The sequence below is a fragment of the Gadus chalcogrammus genome, chromosome 22 (genome assembly GCF_026213295.1).
Source record: "Gadus chalcogrammus isolate NIFS_2021 chromosome 22, NIFS_Gcha_1.0, whole genome shotgun sequence".
Classification (NCBI taxonomy): Eukaryota; Metazoa; Chordata; class Actinopteri; order Gadiformes; family Gadidae; genus Gadus; species Gadus chalcogrammus.
This window is the reverse complement of record NC_079433.1, coordinates 5459525-5470082: the sequence shown is the minus strand read 5'-3', so window position 1 is coordinate 5470082 and position 10558 is coordinate 5459525. Positions and strand designations below refer to the sequence as shown.

Below are 10558 nucleotides of genomic sequence, written 5' to 3'. Positions count from 1 at the left end.
AGAGGCGCTATTGGCTGGCACAGCGTATCGCACTGTAGTGATTGGATATAAACACCATCACCGGGCACGGGATAAGGGCGACTAAACAGCTGCAAGACAACACCACAGCCCACGAACAAGTGCAAATGCAAAGCTATAAGAGACGGAGAAGCAGAGGTCAGTAGCTCGGGGAATAATTTTTGTAGAACTTTATTAACCAGCAGCGTCCTTTCCAATTCGATATCCAGGTACAGTTCTAAACAATTCAAAACTTAAATTCAACTGAAAAGAGGCACCGTCATCTAATGTTTAAAGTACAGAGACCATGCCATATTCTTAAGTTACTCCGAGTTGGTTCCTTTCCTTCGAAAACTTTTACGATGCGTTTTGATGCGCATTAACCAGTCCTTTAATAGAGCGCTCAGGTAGTTGTGCGTCTCCTCCGCCAGCCGATGGACTGCTGAGGCCGCCTCCTGAGGGTCGCCGCTGGGGCCGAAAATTCATTTCTTGGTGGCCACCTTGGCCGACTTGGTGACCTTGGCAGAGCCACCGATCTTCTTGTCGACGCTCTTGATCACACCGACGGCAACGGTCTGCCTCATGTCACGGACGGCGAAGCGACCTGCGGAGGGAGGGAGAGGAGAGAGGAGTAGGTCAGACCACTGGTATCAACACCACGCTGTAACCCTTGCGTCACACAACAGTGAATCAGGCCAGAGAGGTGGGTTGCGTTGCTTACCGAGGGGAGGGTACGACTGGAAGCTCTCCACACACATGGGCTTGCTTGGGATCATGTTGACGATGGCGGCGTCTCCGCTCTTCACGCTCTTGGGCAGATCCTCAATCTTCTTGCCGGAACGACGATCGATCTTCTCCTTGAGCTCGTTGAACTTGCAGGCGATGTGAGCGGTGTGGCAATCCAGGACTGGGGCATAGCCCTGGGAGATGGTGCCAGGGTGGTTCAGGATGATGACCTGCAATGGGGAAAGCAACGGTTAGATCCTAGTTCAGACTACTGTATGGGAGGGGTGGGTGGGGGGGGGGATGCAAAGATCTGGTACTGCACTGTCGCAGTCGTGAGCTCACCTGGGCGTTGAAGGAGTCGGCCTGCATGGGGGGGTCGTTCTTGCTGTCTCCAGCGACGTTGCCACGACGGATGTCCTTGATGGAGACGTTCTTGACGTTGAAGCCAACGTTGTCACCGGGGAGAGCCTCGGTCAGAGACTCGTGGTGCATCTCAACGGACTTCACCTCAGTGGTGACGTTGGCGGGGGCGAAGGTGACGACCATGTTGGGCTTGAGGATACCGGTCTCAACACGGCCCACGGGTACTGTTCCAATACCTGGAGGAAGAGCGAGGACACCGGGTCAGTGGACGGCGGAAAAACAGGTGCTGGCGTGGATCAGGAGGAGGATCTAGTCCCATCGGTCTAGTGGTGTCGGTGCTCACCGCCGATCTTGTAGACGTCCTGGAGGGGCAGGCGGAGGGCCTTGTCGGTGGGGCGGCTAGGGGGCAGGATGGCGTCCAGGGCCTCCAGCAGGGTGGTCCCGCTGGCGTTTCCGTCCTTGCGCTCGACCTTCCATCCCTTGAACCAGGCCATCTACGGAGAACGAGAACAGGCAGGTCAGAATAATGTTGGGACTCAAGACAAAAGTGTGAAGATGGGTGAAGGGTGGGACCGAATAGAACAAAGAAAGAATAATGAAGAAATTTCTTCTCACCTTGGAGCTGGCCTCCAGCATGTTGTCCCCGTGCCATCCGGAGATGGGCACGAAGGGCACAGCGGCGGGGTTGTAGCCGATCTTCTTGATGTACTGGCTGACCTCCTTGGTGATCTCCTCGTAACGGGACTGGCTGTAGGGGGGCTCGGTGTTGTCCATCTTGTTGATGCCAACGATGAGCTGCTTCACTCCCAGGGTGAAGGCCAGGAGGGCGTGCTCGCGGGTCTGGCCGTTGCTAGAGATACCGGCCTCAAACTCACCAACACCACCGGCAACGATCAGCACGGCGCAGTCAGCCTGTTAGCAGAAAGGAAGGGAACATTAGCCCACGGAGGACATTGAGGTCCATTCTTTTGTCATTTATGTACATTGCAATTGCAATATTATAATAGTAAACTTAGTTCACCTGGGAAGTTCCAGTGATCATGTTCTTGATGAAATCCCTGTGTCCGGGGGCATCGATGATGGTGACGTAATACTTTGTAGACTCAAACTTCCACAGGGCGATGTCAATGGTGATACCACGCTCACGCTCTGCCTTCAGTTTGTCCAGCACCCAGGCGTACTTGAAGGAGCCCTTTCCCATCTGTGGAATAATGTCATGTTTTGTTTAGTCATTGATTCATTTGATCCAGACAATGTATTAATGTACTTTTTTTTCATAGGCCCAAGACCTATGGTGGCCATGATGGCGGCTATGCACTTGTGCACTGTCACCATGTAGTACAATGCGAGCTTAGGCCACGCCCAGCGTGCGCGCACCCGATGCCCACACCCTTGCCGGGCTGACGGGTTCAGAATAGGCATGGCGGAGACGCCATCTTTGAATTTTTTTCAAAGATGGATTTCTAATTTTCCTCAAAGATCAGGCACAGAATTGAAAAAACCGGCTTACCTCAGCGGCTTCCTTCTCGAACTTCTCGATGGTTCTCTTGTCAATGCCTCCGCACTTGTAGATCAAGTGGCCGGTGGTGGTCGACTTGCCGGAGTCGACATGGCCAATGACCACGATGTTGATGTGGAACTTGTCCTTTCCCATTGTTGCTTAAGTTTCTGAAACACTGCAATAGGAAATAAAGTCAATATACATCAGCAATGCTAAAACATTAGCCGAGGTAGACCGTGAGGTCCAACCCGCAGTAACGGGCCACAGTTGGTCGATTGTGTGACGGATTAGGCAGCCCGTATTTCAAGGGCGGTAAAAACATTTAAATACAACACCAAATCACATTAAATACGCCACCGCTTATGAGACTATTGGGCCAACTATATAAAACCGTACATTGATTGACAATAAATAGACATTAAATAATGTATTTTGGGGCATCAAGTTCAGGCCTAGCTGGGCGCAAGGCCAAGAGCGACACGTGTTAGTTAGCAGGGCCACGTCGTGTATAAAGTTACTAAGACCTTCGAAAATCCAACAGGCATGTGGACCGGAGCCAGTCAACTGGGCTCACAGTTGTTACTTAAAGTAGCCTCGGTAAATTCCGTTTAAGCATCTCCGGAAATTGGGGTTGAAATTATGAGTCTATTGTTCCGTCTTCCCCTCCCCCAGTGTGCCCCATTTCCTACAATTTCGCGCTATGAAGTTACCACCAGACCGACACGACTGAACAAACTTCGGCCAACAAAGTACATTGGCGTTTGAAAGTACCGCCGGAGAGCCATATACAGGGAAACACCGGGCAACCAGCGAGAACCCCACAAAGTTACAGCACAAAAACCGAGCCATTCGGTGGAAAAGAGAGACAAAAGAATGTATTCAAGTAAAAACCGGAAAACACACCGTATACCGCTTAACATCATTCGAACCCAACCGAATATTAAATGTGATAAACGCAGTGCACTTACCGGTGTTACTGGTTCACAAAAGCTGCTGTTGCTGCCCCTAGCCAGGTAACTGAAAAAGAAAGACGGATGCAGGGCTTGACTATTTATACCAGGGGAGGCGGCCAGCGCGGCTCGCACCCAGCATCCCCCGGCCCTCCCTAATTACACCCGCAAATCACACACATTCCGCCAAATACGTCATCACGTCGCATGAACCTAGCATGTTCGAGTGCGTCTCACACTTTCATTCCGTCCATAGTTAACACTATTATAAAAAAAAAAAAAATGACGTTACAATGGAAGCACACAGGCCGGGCTGAACTCGGAGTTGGGGACTTGTGTGAATGTGTAGAATAGCTTTCTCTATTGGATTAATTGCTTATTGTGATGCATTGGGGTTCTCTCATAAACGCCGACAGTCAGCTGAGCGCTTGGGTTTACAACGCTGTCTGTTGTTCACTGAGACACATTTGATTTCTATAATTTCATCATAAAACTCCTGCAGTCATTCAACAGAAGTATGAATACCGGATAGATTCTGTTCTCTTGCATACTTTTTGCTATTCTCTCCACCACTTTCTGGGCTTCTATCTACTCTCACAAACATTGATATAAACATGATAGGTAGGCTACTGAATGGGAATAGTTTGCTATGACTCTTGTAAGCCAAAGTGCATTTTAGTTTCTAAGATAATAAAGGTTAACGTTGATTGCAAACCCCATATGTGAGAGCTGGTCACAATCCAAACGTTGAAACCTAGAAACATGTATAACCTGCATTCCCTCAATATCTACACTTTACAATATCTTCACGTTATGATACATTTAAATGATCCGCATGATGAGCTGATTACTCATTAAATATCCAAGCAATACTTTTGACACTTTTCAAGAATTCAAGAAAAGCTTTTACATTTTCGAATCCATATTCCAAATAAAGGCACATGTAAGATATAAGCACATTTGGCTTAAGCATACAATTGAGATGGAAAAGTTAATCCTATAGTTTAGGAAAATAATCTGCAACATGTAAAAGCCCATATTCATGGCCTAAAATGTACATTCTGCAGTCCCTTCATGCAAAAAACTTTGCCTTTAGACAACACCATCCACCTAACAAGATTATTGAAATCCTTTCAGATTACCATCAGAACCAGGTGCCACATTGTGAAGAAGAACAACTCAAGACAATTTCAGCCAAAGTCTGACGGTGGGACACATACTGTATTCAAAATACAGTATGTGTCCCACAAAGGATGGGCTACTTCCAACAACCCCTAGATTATATGGCCAAACAAGTTCTAGACCTGATCAAACCACCCAGCAATCATATTGATTGGCTTTGAAAGATGGCGATGTGGAGGGTCCATGTTGGCCCACCCCAGGTCCTCTTATACAAAACCCGCTGTGTGTGGGCCTGTCAACAAAGGAACCGTTTCCACTACCAAAGGGAAAACTATAGTTCTCTTTTGTTTCTGTTGTCATAAGTCAGGAATGGGACTTCACAGAGGCATGCGACCTGATCTGCAGTCAGCTAGCTGGTCCAAGAGCAACCCTTTCTCTCTCTCTTTCACACACACCCTGGCAGCCACTACAGGCTAGAGCAGCTGTTACTTTCAGTCCGGTTCATGAAACCGGGGGAGAACATTTGAGGAGGAGATGATGAGTGGAAGCAGACAGAGAGAGAGAGAGCGTCAGTGACAGAGAGAGAGAGAGAGAAAGAGAGAGAGAGAGAGAGAGAGAGAGAGAGAGAGAGAGAGAGAGAGAGAGAGAGAGAGAGAGAGAGAGAGAGAGAGAGAGAGAGAGAGAGAAACTTTCAGTTCACTGCTGACTAGTCGGTCAAAAGACACCAGTAAAAGGTCCAAAATCAATACATTTATTGATTTCATGCAAAACACTACTGCTACTCCTACTACGAATGTGATATTGATTACATTGTATTTGTAAATAAATTCGATTCTTCTTTTAATCCCAGGATGAGGATGAGGTGCTTCCCAGAATGTTATATATATTAAAACTCAAAAATAACTTTTTTGTTGACCATTACTTATATCTCTTGTCTGTCTTTTATCTTTCTTTACTCAGACTTACGTCCGTCTTTCATTTTTCTTTGAACAATATGTAACAGAAGAATTGGTTATGAATGAAGAAGGTATACTTTTTATGCATATTTTCATTCTTTGTAGCCAACAAAGTGAAGGATTCAAGGCGTCCAATTCTACAGATCTAGACCAACTACTCCTACTGAAACCCAGCCAACTGAAGGGTTAACTGTAGTTTACTAGTTAACCTGTAGTAAATGAGTTAAGGAGAATAACAAGCTGTTGTAATATCATATGTGGCCACTAGACCTATATTTTCTTGTCTGTAAGAAGGAATGCAGTAACACAGTTATTCTCCTTAAACCGAATGAAGGATTCACAGTCATTCTCCTTAGTACATGCCTTTTGGTAAATTAGAAACCCAACAATAAGGCATGTAGTCTAGTTAGATTTAGTTTGGGCCTGTTACGTCTGTTACGGAAGAGTAAAGTCCACACATATGGACTTTACTATTGCCCCAATGGTTTGTCTTCATAAAAAAACAATGTCAACGTTTGGTTCTCAGTCAGGATTCTTAGTTATAGGACGCCCCGTTCTAAAAGTTATTCGGCTTATCTTGACCACTGGCTTTTGGTTTGGCTCCTATCTAACATGTAAATGAAGAAACACTCTGAATCTGTGAGATCCCAGCATGACCTCTGAGGAACGCAGCCAAAAGGTCTATTGCCTCCCATTCGCATGATGGCCATTCCGGCAACCGCCTCCCAACCCCAACGAAAGACTACCCCCCCCCCCCCCCCCCCACCAACCCTCCTACTGTATGCTTAATTTTGAATATTCTTTCGATCCTTACAAAATCTTGATCAGATCATGCAGCCGCCTCGTTCACCCAGCCGACCTGTCCAAGACCACAGAGTCATTTTGGACCATAACATTTGACCAACAAGGAAAACGGTCTGCTACCTACCGCCTATAAAATATTTGAAAACAACAAACAAGAATACAACCTGACTTTTTGGTCAAACCTGTAATATAAACTAGCTTTGGACCTCACCGCAGAGAGTACATTACAAACAGATACATGAGAAATACATCAATGACATTCAAATGTTGCGTAGGAAGGCAGTAGTTGATCAAGACTCATTTAATAGAGCGATTTCATTTGGTACAAATGTTTTTTATTTTTTGGATTTCAGAATCATCAGGCTTCGAGGAACTCAGTCTGCTGTACACCACAAGCAACCACACACACACACACACACACACACACATGCACAGACACACATGCATGCCCACACGCACACACACCCACACACCAGATGCGTGCAAGCAGTACCAATGGAAGCACATACACACACAGACTCACGCACATGCATTTAAGAAAACACACACATGCAACAACACGCACACACACCAGCATGCATGCAAGCACACACAAGCACGCGTGCACCAACACAGACTCATGCACCCTCATACACATGCACACACACACAAGCACAAACACACCCCTTTATGCACACACATATACATGCAAACCCAAAAACACACACGCACACAAACGACTACTGGTAGAATCAGTTTGTGTTCATTTGGAGCATCAGCGTTATTTTCGGTGCAATGTCAGTGCTTTGCTTCCTAGGCAAAGAACCCTGTGTTCCAAGTTGAATCTGGTCTAGCAGCTTGCCGAATCGTGTCAGCTGACAGTTTGGCTTTGAGCAGAGTGCGTGCACTCTGCACTCCGCTTGACACACACAGAAGAACAACCTTAGGGCCTGAAGTTGTCCTGAATCAAACTTCAACAGAGAAGATAAATCAGAATGGGGTGCTCGAAGGAATGGCCAACTGGTCTTGATGATGCACACACAGAGACGGGCACACGTACACACACACACACACACATAGACAGACAGACAGACAGACAGACAGACAGACAGACAGACAGACAGACAGACAGACAGACAGACAGACAGACAGACAGACAGACAGACAGACAGACAGACAGACAGACAGACAGACAGACAGACAGACACAGACACAGACACAAACACACACACACACACACACACACACACACACACACACACACACACACACACACGTTAAGGTAACAAACACACACTGGGCCAGAGTGCTATACTGGGTGTTGGATGTGTGGAATGTCAGGATCCACCTGACATTCCATAGGTGTGTGTGGGTGTGGGTGTTGCGGATGTCTGAAAGTGCCTTCAAGGTTGTTGATGTATAGCAGAACAATTGGAAGAAAAAAAAAGTTTTAATCTTGGGGTGGGTGGTGATAGAGGAAGATGGTGTGTGTGTGTGTGTGTGTGTGTGTGATTCATCAAGCATCAGCAGTTGCTAACACCTTGTTGTTGTTTGTGAGAGTGGGAGGGTGTTTGTGAGAGTGTTTGTGAGTGTGTGGGGGGGGGGGTGGTGGGGGGCTGTGGCCCCTGGATTTGGACTCTGAATAATCTGATTACATTTAGGTTCTCCGCCACAGTGGGTGTAACTCAATCAACATTACAATGCCAGGCAGTCTATTTAAATGTCTGCCTTGCTGGAGGTAGATCAAATGCAAATAAAGCACATTTGACACAATGAGGAATCCACTGACATCCTGTCTCACTTGGTCCCAATTGATGTGAACTTAACACACTCATTACCAAGTGAAGGTCATGATCTCCCTTGTAAATGAAGAGTTTTAAGGAGCATTGGATGGGGACACTTTGGCTAGGGGCCATTCACGTGAAAGGTGGAGCCTTTACACCTTTGCTAACAGTTTGCAACCACCCACCCAACCGGTTTTTCCAACCCTACCTGGAAGTCGAGTTTCACCAAAAGCAGCACATTTACAAAATGTTGCAGTTTGGCTTTATTATTTTATAATTAATTATCGCAATATAAAATACTGTGTTCTTTTTTCCCCACCAAGAAGGGGATAAATTATGCAGTTACACCAACATACGGTACATCGCGGTTTAATTCCGGGTCGTTTCTGATACGCTGACGCAATCTATGACGCAAACAGAGTCAAACATACGTCAACATTTACCTCTTGGCCTTTCATTAAACGAAATAAATACAATACATACAATTAATCATTACATAACCTCTTTTAATGACATGTCTTCATTCAAATATCTAAGAATAATTGCATAATAAGTATCACGTTAGCAAAATAATATCTTAAGAAAGGTCTTCCTGTCCCCTATGGATACCAACCAACACAGGTCCGGTACTTTTGCGTATTTGAATATTTACACCAATGCTATTTTTTCCAAACAGGCCGTTATTTCGAACTCCAAAATTAGATCCGTTGGCGTCTTTCGATATCAGTAATGTTTCCATAACCGTTATGCGTTCTGAGGACCCCTGCTGGTCGGAGAATCACATGGAATAATAGTGTGTCCACTGGGGAGGTGTTTAGGTCCTCTGAATCATGTCAATGTCCCCCGTATCAATTCTGGAAAACTGTAGATTGTTATTGAACTTCATAGAGTTTCATTGCTTTCATCTTATTGACCTAGAGTTGTTATAATGAAAGATGACAATTCTCTGTCCAGAGGAACAGCAACTCGTTTTCTTTGGGAAAGGGTAAACTATTAAAAATCAATATATATAGTTTAAAATACCTATTGTAATACTTTCAAGAGGAGGATGTAATTGCAATGGACACTTAAAATGGTGACGCAAGAAACACCAGTCCCCGAGGATGCTCTGTACAAGCCTGGTTTGAACTGCTCTACCAATTCTCTAATGTTCTCAATTGTAAATGTACCTTCACTCGTTATTATGCAACTCATATTTAATATTTTTTATAACTCGACTATACTTGATACTTATGACAAGGCAGGGGTCCTGCCTTGTCATAAGACTATCCCTGTGAAGGATAACGTTTTATTGCTCATTTTGTAGTGGACGCACTGCTTGCCGTGGAGCTAGCCTGCTGTAAGCTATGCCTGATTGAAATGACCTGACTTCTTGAACCTAAACCTTTCAGCTTCTCGTAAAATAACGACATGCTTGCGGCTATGTCCTTCTCTTGTGTAAAAGTAGGCTGTAGCATTCTGCTGACAGAGGAAGTGGCCCCAGGAAACATTTTCAGCCAACAATTATTTCCGCTTACATGCTTGACCATTTTTACTTTCTGTTGGTGGTGGTTGGTATTATTTTGCTCTTTGAAATAATTTAAAGAAATAATGAACCCAATACGCGTTTAGAAGTTTTTACTTGAAGCCGAAGAAATAAAATAATAAAATATAAAACAAACATTTTAAAACTTTAAAAAAGGTAGAAAAATAATTATATTCTTCGAAGAGCATAATTTTATCTTCACAATCATGAAATGACTTTTTGAAATCAACATTGTCAGCCACGTAATGAAACAAAAGTTCATAGAGTCATCCTTCTTCCCATCAGAAAATGTAACCAGACTGAAGTCACCCATTATTACAGCCACCCAAATGGAATCCATTGTATTTTGAATAAAGTCAAATAAGGTAATGAGTGTATTAAGACCCTCACAGTGGGTGGAGGCAGAGTCCCTTTAGAAAACTTCTGCAGAGGAGCAAGTTAATTATGTCACAGTAAAAGAGGGATTTATTAAGTACAAGGTGTATTATTTGGTCATCTACAAACAAACGCAGAGGTTACAAACCTCATGCATGCAGCAATAGAAAGGCACGCAAACTTACAGAATTATACTTCTACGGAAATCCCACATTCCAGAGTATCATTTCCTCCATAGACCGACCACACGGCCCAAATTCTCCTGAGTTTAAGGATCAGAGAATACAAACCTGAGTATTAAACCTGACGGTCGGGCGGGTCCCGTTGCTCGAGTACCGACAGATGTGAGAATGAAACATAGCACTAGTTGGGAACCACACACGCTGAGGGTTTGTGAGAGGAAGTCAGGTGGGTTCCAAGTTTTCATATGTGGTCATTTGTAAAAAAAAAAAGCAAGAAAAAAAAAAGCTATATAT

General features: G+C 44.8%; 2 protein-coding genes across 2 annotated transcripts in view; both read right to left on the bottom strand.

Moving 5' to 3' along the window:
• Positions 1-173: 173 nt before the first annotated feature.
• Positions 174-3760, bottom strand: LOC130375824 (elongation factor 1-alpha-like). The gene is made up of 8 exons (XM_056582938.1): positions 3556-3760; positions 2597-2762; positions 2108-2287; positions 1702-1998; positions 1430-1580; positions 1066-1322; positions 719-953; positions 174-601 (listed from the first exon to the last, which is right to left on the bottom strand). The coding sequence occupies exons 2-8, from the start codon at positions 2738-2740 to the stop codon at positions 480-482; spliced, it is 1386 nt and encodes a 461-aa protein (XP_056438913.1). The 5' UTR covers positions 2741-2762; positions 3556-3760; the 3' UTR covers positions 174-479.
• A 5671-nt stretch (positions 3761-9431) lies between these two features.
• The window catches only part of si:ch1073-513e17.1 (sialin), a 3998-nt gene continuing 2871 nt past the window's right edge, over positions 9432-10558 (bottom strand). Inside the window, exon 4 of the mRNA XM_056583437.1 lies at positions 9432-10558. This exon is cut by the window's right edge and continues 635 nt beyond it. The gene's annotated coding sequence lies outside the window, so the exon portion shown is untranslated.